The sequence below is a fragment of the Oncorhynchus gorbuscha genome, linkage group LG23, assembly GCF_021184085.1.
Source record: "Oncorhynchus gorbuscha isolate QuinsamMale2020 ecotype Even-year linkage group LG23, OgorEven_v1.0, whole genome shotgun sequence".
NCBI classification, from domain to species: Eukaryota; Metazoa; Chordata; class Actinopteri; order Salmoniformes; family Salmonidae; genus Oncorhynchus; species Oncorhynchus gorbuscha.
In genome coordinates, this window is record NC_060195.1 from 48553468 (window position 1) to 48572885 (window position 19418).

At 42.9% G+C, this 19418-nt stretch overlaps 1 protein-coding gene across 1 annotated transcript in view; it reads left to right on the plus strand.

Moving 5' to 3' along the window:
* The window catches only part of LOC124011297 (follistatin-related protein 5-like), a 195145-nt gene that overhangs the window by 154520 nt on the left and 21207 nt on the right, over positions 1-19418 (plus strand). Inside the window, 5 exon segments of the mRNA XM_046324524.1 lie at positions 2785-2905; positions 7580-7741; positions 8845-8979; positions 17000-17026; positions 17371-17489. Coding sequence (XP_046180480.1) covers positions 2785-2905; positions 7580-7741; positions 8845-8979; positions 17000-17026; positions 17371-17489 — 564 coding nt within the window.

Genomic DNA, 19418 nt, shown 5'->3' on the forward strand with positions numbered 1-19418 from the left:
CTCACAATCTCATACCTGATCGCTGTTTATTTGGTCATAGAGGTTGTACCTGCCAAACATGGTGGCCCATGCCTATGCTTTATAGCTGTCTTGCAGGTCTATGTAAGGGTACTGACTCTGAAACCGAAACAATGCCATCAGACATGATTGGAATTCTAATTGAATTATGACAAGAAACACAGATTTGCTATCTTTCTTCAGGTCTCTCTGGGTTCCCAGCAAGGAAAGCTGCTTAATCAAATTAGAATGAATACATTTTTATCAACTAACTGAAGTAAGAAATACTCACATAAAAAATATCAAATTACTGTGAAAATACAAATGAGGAAGTGAATTTAAGTTATTTCCAGATGGATTCATTAGCTTTGGGGCTTATTTCAATGTACTGTAACAGCAGTATTCTTTTTTATTACATTTTTTTATATTTTTCCTCTTACTCAGCATCTAAACTCAGCAAAAGAAGAAATGTCTCAATGTCAACTGCGTTTATTTTCAGCAAATTTAACATGTAAATATTTGTATGAACACAAGATTCAACAACTGAGATATAAACTGAAAAAACCACAGCAATGTGACTAACAGAAATGGAATAATGTGTGCATCTCCTCCTCATGGACTGCACCAGATTTGCCCGTTCTTGCTGTGAGATGTTACCCTTCTCTTCCACCAAGGCACCTGCAAGTTCCCAAACATTTCTGAGGGGAATGGCCCTAGCCCTCACCCCTGATCCAACAGGTCCCAGATGTGCTCAATGGGATTGAGATCCAGGCTCTTCGCTGGCCATGGCAGAACACTGACACCCCTGTCTTGCAGGACATCTCTCACAGAACGAACAGTATGTCTGGTGGCATTGTCAAGCTGGAGGGTCATGTCAGGATGAGCCTGCAGGAAGGGTTTCACATGAGGGAGGAGGATGTCTTCCCTGTAACGCACAGCGTTGAGATTGCCTGCAATGAAAACAAGCTCAGTCCAATGATTCTGTGACACAACGCCCCAGACCATGACGGACCCTCCACCTCCAAATCGATCCCGCTCCAGAGTACAGGCCTTATTGTAACGCTCATTCCTTAGGCGATAAATGTGAACAATCACCCCTGGTGAGACAAAACCGCGACTTGTCAGTGAAGAGGACTTTTTGCAAGTCCTGTCTGAGCCAGCGACGGTGGGTTTGTGCCCGTAGGTGACATGGTGTCGGGGATGTCTGGTGAGGACCTGCCTTACAACAGGCCTACAGTGCAGCCTCTTTCGGCCTATTGTGGACAGTCTGAGCACTGATGGAGGGATTGTGCGTTCCTGGTGTAACTCGGGTAATTGTTGTTGCCATTGTGTACCTGTCCCGCAGGTGTGATGTTCGGATGTACCGATCCTGTGAAGGTGTTGTTACACGTAGTCTGCCACTGCGAGGACAATCAGCTGTCCATCGTGTCTCCCTGTTGCGCTGTCTTAGGCGTCTCACAGTACGGACATTGCAATTTATTGCCATGGCCACATCTGCAGTCCTCATGCCTCCTTACAGCATGCCTAAGGCATGTTCATGCAGATGAGCAGGGACCCTGGGCATCTTTCTTTTGGTGTTTTTTCAGAGTCAGTAGAAAGGCCTCTTTAGTGTCCTAAGTTTTCATAACTATGACCTTAATTGCCTACCGTCTGTAAGCTGTTAGTGTCTTAACGACCGTTCCACAGGTGCATGTTCATTAATTGTTTTGTGGTTTATTGAACAAGCATGGGAAACAGTGTTTAAAACCCTTTACAATGGAGATCTGTGGAGTTATTTGGATTTTTACTAATTATCTTTGAAAGACGGGGTCCTGAAAAGGGACGTTTCTTTTTTTCTGCTGAGTTTATTTGTTTTCACCACCAGCTTGATCATGACACAGCAAACATATTTGTTTCAGTTCTTTACCATGACCTTGGTAGCCTCACAGATTGGCTTGTCATTTGAAATTGCGCAGTTAAACTTGTATTTGTTTTGCATTCAGGGAAAAACAAAAAAGACAAATTACATCCTCTCATTTTGCTCCTTTCAGTGATTACTCATAATGGCGTTTTCAATTGATTATGCTCAACATGAAGAACACCAGTTCACATTGACATGTTATTTGTACTTTCTTGTTTTCCTTATTTTTCCTTATATGTGTGTTGTTATCGTTAGATAGGAACCTAAGCATTTCGGTGTACCTGCGATCTGCAAGTCTGTGTACAGGACCAATAAACATTGATTTGATTTTGATTTGATTACCATAACATTACAGACAGACTTACTTCAACCTACCTCGGTTTTAAAACTAGCCCAACTATAGGTGAATTTCAGCTCCAAAACAAAAGACAAAGCAGTTTTTCATAGTTGCTTCCAGGTTTCTCTTTTCGTAAAAGATAATACATAGAAATGTTCTAGTGTAACTTTACTCCTTTAACATGTCGGTACGGACCCTGTATTGGGTATTATGGTAGCAGGCATACAAAAAAACAATAATTGGAAGATTATTGATGAACAACTGCTTGTCTTTGATGGAAATGTATGTCACAGTGTGCTTTTATTGATCATGTCCTCCTTGTCCCCAGTTTTCCTTTGCTGCTTTACAAAAGTTCCAATAACATCAATTCTCTCTGCTGCAAGCCCCACAGCCATATTTGCCTGAGCACATTTTGCACATTCTCAAAAAAAATTCATTTTCAGATCTGAAAATCATTCATACTAAGGTGAATTCGATTTTGAACCCCATTCGTTTTTTGTTGTTGTTGTTGTCCCACACAGCCATTGTGACGTCCCTCCTTCTTCTGCAGGATTTTGGAGATGATGGCTCATTGTACATCACCAAGGTGACCACCACCCATACAGGGAACTACACCTGCCATGCTGACGGGTACGAGCAGCTCTTGCAGACGCACACGCTCCAGGTGAACGGTAAGCCGCCGCCTCTGCTCGGCGGGAACAGAATGGTACACTCTCACACTTCCTTCCGCAGCTGTGTCACAGCCAAATGCCTATCCATGCCAAATGCTGTTAAATCACACCTGAGAGTGCGCCTGGATACTTTGACACGCCACCATTGAGACAGAGATGTGTGAGGTGAAATGAAATGCTTACGGGGCTGTCAAGATTTCTTTGTTTTCCGCAGAAAGGAAACTGGGAATGTGACATGAGCTTATTGAGAGTGTTGTTTTGGATCTATAATTCTATCAGAGTGATCAAACTGCTTTCCTTTCTTTCAGGATTTATCACTCAGTCAGATTTAACAAATCAAATAGCCCTTAGTTGTGTGAAAATGCTTTCAAGTGTTAGATTTGTAATTGGAAAGGGGGCCATGTCTTGTCGATGCCATTTTCATGTTAGAGACATGAGTTGAGGCACGCAGGAAAAGATGGTACTGCTGTCTTAAAACACTCACGGCTGCTGAATTTCTGACAGAAGGACAATCGTTTGAAACAGTTTCCATTAACGATGACCTTAAAGCACACACAGTATCACTCACAGTGTAGTTAATGATAATGTATCGCTTTAATTGGTTGAAAAACAAATTGGCTGGCCTGGGTAAATGCAGCCTGGCAAATGATTTTGGAAATGGATGGGGCGAAAAAGTTCATCTTTGTGCTAACAGCCATCAGGGTTCACTGATGGCCTTTCGCTCAATTATGCGTCAAAACATTGAAAAAACTCACATCAGAATTGTCAGGGGATAATGTTCGCCTTTCTCTGGAAATACAGTTCAGGGTTCGGTCTAAAAATACCACCTTTTGATTACCACTGCAGTATATTATATAGAAATGCACAAGGGCATAAGTATATGACGTGAGAAAACTGGAAGAAATGCATTTAATTATGGTCAAATGCTTATTTATTTTATTTGACCTTTATTTAACTAGGCAAGTCAGTCAAGAACAAATGTTTATTTTTGATGCTGATGGGCACTGCGTTCATCCACCTCTGGCCTGCTCGCCTCCCTACCACTGAGGAAGTACAGTTCCCGCTCAGCTCAGTCAAAACTGTTCGCTGTTCTGGCTCCCCAATGGTGGAACAAACTCCCTCACGACGCCAGGACAGCGGAGTCAATCACCACCTAGCCTAGGATGATGCTATTGTAAAGTGGTTGTTCCACTGGATGTCATAAGGTGAATGCACCAATTTGAGTAATGGAAAACAAATGGCCTGCTCGCTCCCTACTTAAATGTAAATGATTACAGCCAGATGACTCAGGAAAATCTCCTTTCTACAGGCTTTCCATATGTTATTACATGCTTATTACATTGATTACTATCACAGGGTTTTAGACAAGTTAATCAGCACTGAGCAATTACGGTGACAATTTGTGAAAAAAGCCACATGAGCATTATTCTTGTGTCCGGGGCTGTTCATGTTCTAATTTGGTGTATGTGTATGTATTCACGTAAATTGTATCCCTCAACTTGGTGAAGTTGTCTTTCACAGTCTTGGTCCTCATTGGCTGTAGGGATGTGGAGCATCCGTGTATGGTTCCTTCTCTCTGATGTTTGGAAACCTCCATGGGTGGCCCAGAGCTAGCTGTGAGAACAGGCAGGAAGAAAGACTAATCACTACGCAGAGAAAAAGTGTTTTCCATGGTGGGCGGCCAGAACACTCCGACAGCCCCAATAATGGGGCTTGCCTTGGTCGTGATGCTTGAGATGAAACACAGAGGGCAGGGGACTCACAGGGGCTACGAGTCAATTTGGTGAAAAGTTGAATGTCTGAAACCACCCTTGAGTGTGCTGGCAAGGCTGTCCCCTGAAGGGCTATGTGTTTTGTGGAGGGTGTGTGTGTGCCTGTTTGTATGCGTGCATGCCTGTGTGTATGCGTGTATGTCCATGTGCATGCATGCATGTGAGTCTATGTGTGTATCAATGTGTGTGTGTTTTTTGTGTGTGTGTGTGATACACACACTTCCTTTGCCACCAGTGCTGAAGGGAGACTTGCTGTGTGATTGACGGCAGGCTGGGGAGGTTTATGATGGAGCTGTCAACCCTGCTGTGTCCTATACTTGTATCACTATGTCTCTTGTCACTCCTAGGAAGACATCAGACTACAACACGTCTCCAATTCTGTCTGAATTTAGTTTTGAGTGTGAAAACCGCTATGACTATATTTCACTTTGTGCCTGTCCGGAGCTAAAGGAAATGGTGATTCGAACATGAACAAGAAGTGTTTTTACAAATGCATGCACAGCGGAAGATTGAGGCATTTTGGGAGGGAGGGAGGGAGGAAGCAAGCCACTCACATGAAAATAAGAAGTGTTTAGAGAAATATATCATTTTTTTGTTCTAGGTTAATAAGACCTTGATTAACTTATATAAAATGCGTGCTGACTGTAGTATATCAATTGGAAGTGGAACGGTGGAGTCTAAAGGCCGTCACTGTGTAAAGACGGCATGACCTCCAAAATGGTCTCCTAATCAAATCAGATCTAACGTTATTTGTCGCGTGCGCCGAATACAACAGGTGTAGACTTTACCGTGAAAGGGTTACTTACAAGACCTTAACCAACAGTGCAGTTCAAGAAGAAGAACATATTTACCAAGTAAGCTAAAATAAAATAAAAAGAAATAATAAAAAGTAACACAATAAGAATAACAATAACGAGACCCATGACAAATCTTTTCAGTCTCCTGAGGGGGGGAAATCATTTTTTGTCGCGCCCTTTTCATGACTGCATTGGCATGTCAGGACAATGAGAGTTCGTTGGGGATGTGGACACCAAGGAACTTGAAACTCTCGACCCGCTCCACTACAGCCCCGTCGATGTTAATGGGCGCCTGTTCGGCCCCGACTTTTCCTGAAATGGTATCGATGTAACCGGTGGGAATCCGCAACAGTAAACCATCATTTTTATGATGCTTGACATAAAGAGTCAAACAACATTTTAAACTATGCATTTAATGGATTTTAGTGGTGTTATTTCTGTCAGCTGGTATGTTTGGCATTGCTGGATGGCATACCATCAAGCTGAGGCATGTTGTAGGCAGCAGGTTCTAGGAACCAGAATGTTACTGGGAGCAGATGGCCATGGCACCAAATCACTCTCCAGTCTCACACTCACCTGGCTGGCCAAAGGCTTCCTCTCCCTATTCAAGCCCACAGGAAATAGTCTCTGTAGCCAGTGGCACTTCCTCTTCTCTCTCCTATGCCAGCCTACCAGGGTAGCAAGGTGGAAATCTTCTCTGAAGCCTTGATGTCACTGCTCTTTATAAGTGTATTTGAATCCTTAAGAGTCTATTGATGCGCCTGTACGTCAATCTAAGTAACATAATAAGAACATCCCAATCAAAAAAACGGTCTGTTTAGGCATCGTCCTAGGGCGGCCTTCCACATCTGCGGTGGAAGGTGGTCAAACTACAGCGGTGTTTGTCAGACCATGAGACAATCCCACAAAAATGTCTTGTCACGAAAACGTCTGTAACGTCCGAACGGTTTGGCCCACAAACAGCCACTGTATGATTATTTTTTATTTTTTTACTGATACCTAAATGGTCCTAAAATTCTAAATCAAATCGCAAAATGATCCGTGGTATGACCATCTTCAAACAAATCCATATGTTAGCTTAGGCTTTTAGAGGTTAAATGGTATTACTGGTATTGTTTTTGCCTCTATTTTAAAGTGGGTCAATAGGCCATAGATTTGGGCCACATTTGCTGTGAATCAAATGTCAATGACAGGATAGCATGTCGGAGTGGTCTAATGTTCCCAATTGACCTCTATCAGGTCATTACTCTTAAATTCAACAGGGAAAGTGAAGTACAGAGAAACATACGGTCACAAGCTGCTATATTGCCTTTGTTTACAAGGATTCCTCCACATAGAATTACAACAATATTGGAGGTGCACTTAATGAGTCAATAGTGCATTGTCACACATTGATTAACTTAAACCTTGTAACTGATTTTTCAATAATGAAAATCATTTTTCAGCACTCTTTGACCTTTGTCATAATACTATCAGCCTTATAATTCTAAGGATTATTCATATATATTAGTTAGATTTTGTACCACGAAATATTCTAAGCAGTTATAGGGGCCCTGCATAAGAACTATGTCACACTTTCATAAGCAATGCATAAAAATGACTCTTGTCAAAAACTGCAGGTTGACCTGTGGAATTCTGTGTCTATTGCTTATAAATGCCTGAACATTGCTTATACATCTCCTATATCGAACACATCTTAAGTAAAGTTGTTAGACAAAAGTCGTGCATCTTCCTGCAGCTCCTTTCCCCCTCATCCCCGTGCCTGACAAAAGATTGCCAAAAATCAATGGTCGCCCAACAAAATCAATTGCCAGCCCCACCGAGGTTCCCTCCCTTCTTTATCAAGCTGATTTGTTTGGGTTGCGCGGATCTCGCCGAGCACACCAATGTTTCTAATGGCATTCAGCATATGCTGGAAATGCAATTGATCCTATTAATAGTATGTTAATGCAGAGGTGAGAAGTTAAATGGACTTGGCAGACACTCTGAAAGAAAACTTCTTATCCAATAAGGATGCCTCATTCCTCAAACGCCCCGTCATTTTGAAAAAAGTGTGTGTTGGCCTACATTCATCTTTTCTTCTCTTCCTTCTTCCCACAATGCAGTTCCTCCCGTCATCCGCGTCTACCCAGAGAGCCAGGCACGGGAGCCAGGGGTGACGGCCAGTCTCCGGTGCCATGCTGAGGGTATCCCCAACCCACAACTGGCATGGCTGAAGAATGGCATGGACATCGCTACCAAGCTGTCCAAACAGCTCACCCTGCAAGGTGGGTTCCATCTAGTCGCAGGTGGGGAATAGGGTTAGAAATTGGATCAAGCAACGCTGGCATACATCTGGGTCATGTTCAGTAGGGTATACCGAATCAAAACGTTTTGCAACCCAAGTGGAAAATATGTGTTCTTATTGGAGAAGTTAAGCTAGTACCTCCCAGTTTCACTCCATTTCAAAATGTTTTATTCTAGTGTCAAATTTGACTACAAAGTGGAAATTGAGTAATTTTGGTTATAAAGTCAGTCTCGTCTAAAACGGAGTTTGGAACACAGGGGGTAAATCAAGGTTGTGTTTTGATTTGACAATGTCCATTTTTCCACTAACATGGGGTGAACAGCTGCGGTGATTGCCCCCTATCCAATAGCATAGACAGTGAGACAGGCCTGCCCAGCAGCTCCGACTTTGTTTACATAAGACGTCACGCACTTTCTTACTTGAGAATTACTGCACCAAACACCCTAGTTACATGTAAAATTGCACAACTAAAAGATCCTCAGCAAAACGTCAACATTTATTGCACATTTCTTGAGTTACCTTCGATTAATTCTGGTGATTTTAAGGAAGTGAAACAGGCTTCCGTGTCTACGGTGTCTCATGGGGGACAAACATGGAATCAGTCAGGAAACACTCCTCTAATACTGAAATTTAATTTTTGTTTCTGAGCAACAGAAAAACACATGTGCCAATCGGCGTGTTCAGTGGCTCTTCTTAGTGCTTTTGGTGTGACACCAAAATCATTCCCCAGATGGGCAGACACCCTACCATTAGCGACAACTAGATCAACACAGTACACAATGACAACCCACTACATGGCGCAACTTTGCAAGGTCTCCCATTTTGACTTTTTACAATCCTGTTAAGACCCCTCACTCTCCCGTCTCCTATCCTGTTAGTCTCAGTTATGTAATGGGATGACTTTGATCAAAATTGGCAAACATCTCTTAAGTGTCACTGGCAACACACAAATGGTATTTCATCTGCATGTGCCACACTTACTGACAGTGTCTGTGTGTGTGCGTAAGTGCGCCCATCTGTCTGTGTGCGTGTGTGTCTGTGCGCGTCTGTCTGTGTGCTCATGTTTTCTCTTGTGTCGGCCAGCTAACGGAAGCGAGGTGCACATCAGCAACGTCCACTTCGAGGACACTGGGGCGTACACCTGTATCGCCAAAAACGATGCCGGGGTGGATGAGGACATCTCCTCCCTGTTTGTGGAGGATTCGGCGCGCAAGACCCGTATGTATAAGTCATGATGTCTCCTTTGCGTGTGTGTATCCTTCCCTGGAGATAATGGAGAAGTGCGGCTCAAAACGTTCAATCATTTATCCAGTCACTTGTTAATAGTTTATAACAAATTTAATAATAGAACTTCAGCTAGAGAAATGATAGATAGGAGACAATAATATTGTGTTGCTATCTAGTGGTTTGGTGGTTTGGCTATGGAGGCTAATGGTTGTCATTAGTAACAGGGTACCTATGGTAATGTCTGTGTTGTTTATTTTTTTATCTTAGATTCTTATTTAATTGAGAGAGATTTGCACTGATGGTCCCGTCATCAAAAGGCGTGTGAAATTAATTCAGCTTTTTGAGGAAATGTTTGGGTGGCCCTACGGGACAAAATAGAATTGTGATACAAGTACGTGTTCAGAACAGACACAGTCCTATTCATCATGAAACTTTCCAAAATGTAAAAAAAAATATTTAAAAAAGAGATAAATCCCTGATTAGCGAACCACATTGTCACTAATCCTCTTCTCTCCTAATAAGGAAGGCCAGACTCTAGTGGATTACGACACCCAGAGTCATCATTGAAAGGGTGAAATTATGGCACTGGGTGGCATTTTATCTCCATGGCAATTTCCTAACGTCCACAAGGTGCAACGCGAGTGTCTATTACCATTTAGTAGGCGTGTTGGCAATGGGGTTGATGATGGGCTTATAAACCACGAGCTACGGCTCAGAGGATTGCGGGCTCAATCCAGGTGCTAGGCACTCTGTTTGTATTTTTTGTTTTCCTGCTTTAACCCTATCCCAAACCTTAACTACTCAGACTGAATCACTAAACTTAGGTTTCAGTTTCACTCTTGCACAGTTTAACTGGCAGCTAGAATAGGGGGAAAAATATTCTGTAATTAAAACGGTATGCACACTCTTTAATCTATAGACGGCCCCACATGCATTCATTAAAACGGTCAGCCATGCCACATCTCTGTTGCTGCAGTTACGGAGAGGGATGGTGTTTTATTTGGAGCTTGTGTTGTAGTAACAGCACGTAAAAAGCAAACAGAGCAACTCTAACTCTCAAGTTACTCACATGTCCCCTTCGACGATGCATTAGGTTTAGCTGCTGTCCCAGCGACAGTGACACACTCCACGTGCCGTCACACATCACAGGATCACTCAGAAGTCAGTCAGTTGCCTCCTTTGAAGATTTGAAGCCACCGAGTATGATGAAACTGCTCAGGGGTTTGACACACGCACTGGTGACCATTTTGGATCATCCCCAACCCAGAGAGCATACTTACTCTTGGGTCAGAATTCAGTCTCCTCCTTTGAAGCTTTGAATTCACTGTGTATGATGAAACTGCTCAGGAGGTCTGCACACTTGCGACCATTTTGGATCCACAGCCCATAGTCAACATTAAAGAGATAGCAGCGTGGTTGTTGAAATAGTCCACCACTACATAATAACCACCCAGCGGCACCCCAATGCATGTTTGACCTCGTCTGGTCTCCCCTTATTACCCCTGTGGACTGTCTACTTATCCAGGTGCTCAGCTTGCTCTGCTAGACCGCAATGCAGACTGCCTCTGGTTGCCTCTCTAGCCCTGAGGCTATGTTAGTACTCTTAGTCAGTGTGTAAGCTGAAGCACCGCTGTGCACGACTGATGCATCCCACCACTCTCTCTCTTCTGCATGAGAGAGAGAGAGAGAGATGTCAACAACTGCAAGGTGATACACAGTCACAATAGACAGTTGAGCACATTTTATGTTTTGTACAAAATAATGTATTATACCCTAATTAACCTAAATTCACTGTATTACAGCCATCACTGGAAAGTGATGTAGCCTTACAGTAGGGTATGGAACATCACTTTGTTTCTGATGTACTGTAGCCTACTTTCTTATATCCGTATATTAACATAGACTTGTGAAAGACACTTGTGATCAGCTGATGCAAGTGATATATGGTCCATGTGAACTGCCCTTCATATAACCAGTGTAACTTGTGTCCCTGGGCTGGCTAGCTTTAACATTAGCCAAGCTATTCCTAGACATCTCTTGTCTCCCTCTTCCCTCCTGCCCTCCCTTCCTCACCTCCCTCCGTCCCTCCCTCCCATTGGATAGTTGTCTGCTGTGCCTCGGTGGCTGTCGATCCCTCAATGACCTCCCATCTTTACTGGGAGCGGTACAACCTCAACCCCTTTGGCAGTTGGAGCCGTGTGTGCACTTTCAACTCAATGCTGTCGACCATCGTTTGCTAGAGCTCCTTCATATCGCCCTTTATGTTTTCAGGTAGATGTGATGTCACACCACATGTTATATTTGAATTTCTCCTGTCCACTATTGTCACGGTGTGAGTTTTCACTCGTGCAAATGGCTCAGTAGGCTGCATGGTTCATACATCAGGTATCTAGTACAAAATAAACACAAGTATCTTGGCTGCCTTATTCAACACGGTGTTGATAGATTGCTGAAGTAGTTATAGTAACACCAGTGTGGGAAACGTGATACTCTGAGCGAAGAATGAACCCCACTCCGTGGATTCACCTTGAGCTCGTTCAAGGTCAGAAACCTGCTTCTCGCCTCCGTGAGAGTCAGACGTTTTTCTTGAAGCTGTTGGTGCACTTCATCACCGTCAAAAAAAGCGCGCAGACAATATTCAGAGTGCTCCATAAGAGTCAACGCCAGGGGTTGTGGGTTCGATTCCCACGGGGGGACCACTACAGAAAAAGTTATGAAATTGTAGGCAATCACTACTGGATAAGAGTGTCTGCTCAATGACAAAAAAAATATTATAATAATCTGACAAGAACTGGTGCTAAACTGGCATGAATGGCCGCCAATTATTTCTGGAGCGTGAGGCAGGGGTCTTTGTTGACGTTAGTTTTGGTGTGCCTTGGTCAAAACATATAGAGGGACATGTGCCTACAGCCTAAGCATTTTGAGTACTGTGTGTCAACATGTGTGTGTGTGTATCAATCTCTTGCTCAACGTCCCTAAAGACAAAGGAGCTGATCCTGGACTACAGGAAACAAAAGGCCGAAAACGCCCCCATTCACATCAAAGGGGTTGTAGTGGAGTGGGTCGAGAGCTTCAAGTTCGTTGGTGTCCACATCACTGAGGACCGATCATGATCCAAACACACCTCTTCCCCCTCAGGAGGCTGAAAATATTTGGCATGGGCCCTCAGATCCTCAAAAGGTTAAACAGCTGCACCATCTTGACTGGCTGCATCACTGCTTGATATGGCAACTGCTTGGCATCCGACGGCAAGGTGCTACAGAGCGTAGTGTGTATGGCCCAATACATCACTGGGGCCGAGCTCCCTGCCATCCATGACTTCTATACCAGGCGGTGTCAGAGGAAGGCCCTAAAAATGTACTCCAGCCAAGTCATAGACTGTTCTCTCTGCTACCACACGGCAAGCGTTACCGGAGCACCAGGTTTGGGACCAAAAGGCTCCTGAACAGCTTCTACCCCCAACCCATAAGATTCCTGAACAGTTAATTAAATGTCTACCCGGACTATTTGCATTGACCCCCTTTTTTTTGCATTGACTCTCTTTCACTGGCTCTATGCAAACTCACTGTACTCTACCCACACACTCACACTTACTACACTGACACTCCAACACACACACACACCCCACACACATACTCAGACTACATATGCTCACACACAAAACACACACACCCACATGCATATTGACGCCACACACAAACACACACACACACACACTCATTTAAAAAATGTTTTAACTCTGCATTGTTGGGAAAGGGATCGCAAGTAAATATTTAACGGTAAAGTCTACATCCGTTGTATTCAGCGCACGCGACAAATACATGATTTTGATTCGGGGTGTTTAGGTGTGTGGGTGTGTGTCAACGTGTGTGTGTGCGGGCATGTTTGTGTGTGTGTGTGTGTCAATCGATGCCCATCACATTCGATCACATCATGCTTTCACACTGTGTTGGCCACGGTTCACAGTCCCTATGCAGAAACCTAAGCTGTGTGGCCAGCAACAGCAGTGTCATGACCTGTCTGTCTGGCTGTGGGTCTGCAGGGGCTCCATTGTGAAGCATTTGTAAGGCCTATGTATGGCACCCTTGAGCATGTGTCAAGCATGTACTGTATGGTACATTAGGGTGTGTAGGCTTTTGTTGCGGCCAAGCAATATCACACAAAATTCAACAAATCCTTGAGCTCTTAGTTGAATCAGCCCTTGTAGGGTATTGTGAATGGGAGAGCGTCAGGCTTTTGTCACGGCCCAACACTACCTTGACAATTTCAACAAATCATCAAGCCCTTGAATCAGTTGAATCAGCTTCATAGGACATTGCCAATGACTTACGGTGTATTGTAATGCCAGTGTGTGACATTATGACAACTCGGGGAAGGCTGTCGGAGACCTGCACTTTTCTCCCTGACGTAAATATACATTAAATGATTAAAAAAGTATAGTGAGGCTATAATTCTAAAAGTAAAGTTTCCATCACTGGGAGTCTTAACAGCTTGCTGTCGGGAAAGTACTTATTTGAAACCATCTAAAACATTTACCCTGCTTTTTCTCCTGACGAGGTAAAAATCACATGGGTAGCTCCACACTTCTGTCTCACCAATTACTTGTGCTTTTGAATTTTTCAAGGATTTTCCCCTCCCAGGATTAAATCGTTGGATATATATATATATATTTTTTTAAGATGATATACTATCCCCCCAGTAGTCAGTTCTCTCCACAGACTTCCACCTCCAATTATAGAATAGTCTTACACCTTTGAAGAATTCCATTTCGGCATTATCCGGTATAGTATGGCTGGGTTGTTTCTCAATCCAGCTAAAGTTATCCTTCCAATAATGAAGCGTCCTTATATCGGCAGGATTAAGCTTTTCAACACAACTGCAGCAAAAATAAAAACCTGGTTGAACATTAATCCATTTACAGCGTTTCATGGCATTGGAACAGGAAGAATTGAATGTCACGGTTTTCATAAGGTGAAGGAGAGTCGGACCAAACTGCAGCGTGTATATTGTGATCCATGTTTAATAAAACAAACGTAACACGAATCCAAAACACAAACTCTACAAAACAATAAACGGAATGAAAACCGAAACAGCCTAAACTGGTGCAAACTAACACAGAATAAGGCCGTCAAGACACTCAGGACAATCACCCACAATACAACCAAAGAATATGGCTGCCTAAATATGGTTCCCAATCAGAGACAACGATAAACACCTGCCTCTGATTGAGAACCACTTCAGACAGCCATAGACTCTCCTAGAACACCCTACTAAGCTACAATCCCACTAAGCTACAATCCCACTAAGCTACACACCACATACAAAAACCCATGTCACACCCTGGCCTGACCAAATACATGAAGAAAAACACAAAATACTTCGACCAGGGCGTGACATTGAAGTTGATGTACACTTAAGTCGATGGTGATACAGCATAGTTGTTGGTGGGCAAATATTGTCAACATTCCATTTTGTTTGTGTGTGTGTCTCTGAACTGATTTGTCATATTTGCCTGGACGATCACATTCTCTAAGCTCTTTGTGTGGCATTTTATTAACTCGTATTTCAATCTTTCCATAACCTTCTATCTATCCATCCATAACTGATGTATCGTGGTCAGACCGTGAAACAGGAACGTTAATGAATCCAATTGAAATCTGTGTCGTCATCATGTCAATAAAGCCAGGCAGTATTTGGACAAAGGTATTTATAACCAGCTATAATTAAAACATATCCTCTGTCTCAATTTTACTATGCTGCCAGGTGAATTTGCATAACAACTGACACACACAGCAGACACAACGTGCCAATGTTACCAGGCGACTCAAAACCAAACACAGGCTGATAAATCCAATGAATCACAGTGGGAGAAGAATAAAGAGAGGAAGACACCCAGGGTGATTGTGTTGCGAAGCATATTTTCATTTGCATCTGCCGACCTAGCTAAGTTGGGTATGCCTGGCATCACCTGTTAATTCAGTCAGTAAGTCTGCTAGCTGCGACGTCAGGATGTTCCAATCCACAGGCACTGTGCCCAAATTTTGCAGCTGTGTGCCCTTGTAAGCAGAGCAAGTTTGTGTTGTAACCTTGCTGGTGGGAAGGTGTCGTTATGTGGAGAATGTGGAGTCCCGGCATAGTGAACCCCGCCGCAGCTGAAAGTGGTGCCTAGCTGTTTTATAATATGGATGACGAATATGATTTATGTGCCCCCTGTATGTTTTAGAACGAGAGCAATCTTTCTGCGCTGTGATAAATAGCATCATATTAATGCGTTATTGGAAAAGACTTGCGCGCCAAGACCTCATCTCATAACCTTCCGCCTTCCTCCATTTTCCCCAGCAGTACCAATATTTTGAACACCACCAGAAACTGGAACAACTCAGTGTTCCCCTGCCACTCCCCTTTTTCTTTCCACGCTCGTCTTTAATCTACAGCAGTTCTCTGTGTAACTTGAACTCAGTTCTTTTAAATGAGACCAAAAATGTATGCACGAGCTCAAGGGAGTGGGACATGACACAGCACTTTTGAAAGATGAGGCTAACAGGTCTGTTTTGCCACGACCAAAGCAATGGCACAACTGCTTTGGCAGCTATTTGTATTGATCTTTCTCTACTCTCTCCACACACCAGAGGGCGAGAGAATGAGCAGCATCAAAAGAGGGAAAGATTAGAATTGGAGCTGAATTGGGGCCCAAGATTGGTTTGCCAACAGCCAGGAAAAAGGAAGATGGAATGAAAACAGGGGGTTGTGGGATGGATGAACAATAGGAGAAGGTCGTCGTGCTTATACGGTGGGAAAATCAGGATATTCAAAACAAAATGGGGCTGTTATTTGCATTTTGCTCCTGAATAGCAAATCAAACATTTTCCTGTGATAGGCCGATCTCACTCCGTACGCAGGCTCTGAGTGTTCATCTATTTTTTTGGCGAAATGAGCACGTCTTTTTAAGAGGCATTATCATTCTAAACTCAAAAGGCTCTGAGGGCTTTGCAGGGTTGTAATTCCATGTCATGCGTTACATTTGCTTGGTTGGTATGCAGCTCAAGTTTCCAATTTCATGTTATTAGTTGTCTCAAAGTGAATTTAATGACAATTACGGCATTTTTAGTTAGGAAAAACATGTAGCCCCTTTAATGACCTGTGGAACTCATCTACGCTGGAGATATGTGTAGACTTTTAATGATAACTCTAGTAATAACTAATACATAAAACATATACTAATTGACAGATAATTACCTGAGGCGTACCTGTATTTTATTCAATATCATTCATTGCATGTGGTACATGCTTTGGCGGTATAAAACACAGAGGGTTTTTTAGGTGGGCTAACAACAACAAGCTTTTGTAATGAACTTCATCTGTTGTTTGTAGAAAGTCAGACCGAAATGCAGCGTGTAGGTTACTCATGACTTTTAATGAAGAAAATACGGTACATGAAATAACTGAAAATACGAAAACAACAAACGAGTGAAACTAATTACAGCCTATCTGGTGACTAACACAAAGACGGGTACAATCACCCACGAAATACAACGCGCACTCAGGCTACCTAAATACGGTTCCCAATCCGAGACAACTAGAATCAGCTGACTCCAATTAGGAATCGCCTCAGGCAGCCAAGCCTAACTAGACACACCCCTAATAATACACACTCCCAATTAATACAAACCCTAATACGAAATACAACATATAAACCCATGTAACACCCTGGTCTACCCAAACATATAACAAAAACACAAGATACAATGACCAAGGCGTGACAGCTTTTTGTTTGTATGTATTTACAATGTACCATCTGGATTGTGTCTCAACCTGAAGTGTTTGGTATTCAATTATTCTAAAACAGAGGGTTTCTATTGATTGGTTGTTGCAATAAGTATCAAAGAGACGGTTTTCTTCAAACAGACATTTTGTTTTGTCTAAATCGGTATGTGAATTCTTACAAAGGGATAACCATTAATTCCACACTAATGCACTCTCTTTGTCTTTCTTTTCTTGTCATCCCATTCAGTGGCAAACATTCTGTGGAGAGAGGAAGGTATGTTGGTATTTAAACCATTTGTTGACTCCCATGTTATACAGTAGATTACTATAACATGTTATAAAGTAGATAAAATGATTTTGATTGACACAATTTCAATTGACATGTCAAGCTGTCCTCATATAGACAACGTACATTTGTTTGTATAAAGTCCGTTTCTAACGAACATCTAATAACTGGGTCCATTTTCAGTTATATTGAAGTAGCTAATTTCCTACCTACTCAACTGTTACATTTTAACAGTGCTGTACATCGTGCTCCATGCCATTTAACATAGTAGTTTGTTGTTAACCTTGTAATAAAACCTGTCTGACTTGTAACAAGGTTGCATTTCTCGCCAGGTCTTGGAATTGCCAATATGTTCTATGTGTTTTACGAGGATGGTATCAAAGTCATCCAGCCAGTGGCATGTGAGATCCAGAGACACATAAAGCCCAGTGAGAAACTACTGGGACTTCAGGTGAGACGTCTTCCACGATAGAAACACGTCCAGTGCATGTAGCATTGTAGGGCTACTGCTAGCAGATTAGCTGTTAGCTAATTAGCATTAGTAGCTTGAGGACCTAGAAGTACAATTCCTTCAGGTGAAATGCCTTCTAACAGAAACACTTCCTCTTCGTGTATCACTGTGCTTGGTATAGAGGGCTCGCCTAACAAATTAGCTTTAGCTAGCTGTTAGCTAAATAGTGTTCATATAATTAGCTTAGGACCGACCACCTGCTTCGGTATTATCAACACTTTGATAATTATTTGTGTATTTCACATTTGATCTTGCAAACATGTCACAATCTTTTATTCAATGAAATGGTTGCGTCTCATAACAAATGGGGAGTTGATTGTCTCTCTTGTCGTCACTACTGTTTCTCATATATTTCATTAAGTGAAAGATCATGCACTTCTGGAGGGTTTGTCAACTCCCAAAAGTCTCTCTCTCTCTCTCTCTCTCTCTCTCTCTCTCTCTCTCTCTCTCTCTCTCTCTCTCTCTCTCTCTCAAGTCAGGCTCCTCGTTGAATTGCCGCTTTGACGTCGAAATGGTTCTCACTCTCTGCTGCGTCTTCCATTTTGAACCGGCGTATTATTCAAAGCCGGTCGCTGATAGATGCCCCTCAGATTTACACATGCACTCAAATGGGTGCATTCCTCCTTTCTACCTTTCACCAAAGAGCCTATGTTTATTGGACAGCTGTTATGTGCGAAGGCGAGCCATGAATGCACAACGATCAGGCCCCAAGCTCCCCGGAGAGACGAGATCTGTATTAGGATATCAATAACGGGGAACTCTATGGCAGCAACACAAGCTCTGTCTACGAAGAATTTTGTGTGAGTATGTGTGTGGCGTGTCTGTGTGGGTACTACTGGACAGAGAGGATGGCTTTCAGAGGGAGGCGAAGATAGACTACAGTTGATTTGCCAGTGTATCAAGCCCATTCTGGAAATGGCGCTCACATCTCACATTCTTGATTGATCATTCATGGTAATGACCCAATAATGAATTATTCTTAAGCGTTATATGGGCGTCTTACTGTGATACACATGCCAGCTGAAGAAGCGATGCTGTTCCAAATTCAATGACGAGGCAGGCAGGAAGCAAGGAGGGCTAAAGAACAGGGATGTTTAGGTTGAAAGATTGTGTTTGTCGTGTCCAAGGCTAAGAACTAGTCTTGCTCATACCACAAAATCAAATATGATCTTGGTATGTTACAGAGCCCAAATTGTCCTCACCCGACAACCTTTCCAGCATGTTTTCTATACTTCTAAAGCTTTCCATTCGATCCAAGGGCAATGTTGGTAGAAAATAACACAAGTTTTTCTTCTGCCTACCTGACTAGGATTTCACACATGCTCAGTTGCCACTTACTGCAGTGTTGTCTACAGGAGGGTAGAGGTAGAGTCTCTGAGGTATTCAGTCTCCAGATGGCTTCTGCTTTGATAAAGTGGCAGAAATTACAAAATATGATTACATCCCAGAGTTTTAATAGTTTCCTTTACAAACACGTCCATGAAAATGGAACTTTGTTTATCTCGCCAATTCTAGGATTTAAAGTAAAAGGTCTAACAGCTACAGTTGCCATGTGATGACACAAACATGAGCACCCACATGAACAGAAGCCTTGAATTACGTGTAGTATTGGCATGATACATTGGCAAATCAACAGTAGATTATCTTCGCCTCCCTCTGAAAGTCATCCTCTATGTCCAGTAGCACCCACACACAAACCAACAGCCACAGACAAGCCACACACACGCGCACACACACACAAAATCCGCTATTCACAGTCTCCACTGGATGTCAGAGTTAAGGTTTCACACCTCTTCCCCGAGAGTATGAGGCCTGCGGTGGTGTGGCGATGTGTGCCATCTACCCCCCCTCTGTGACAGTAGGACACGA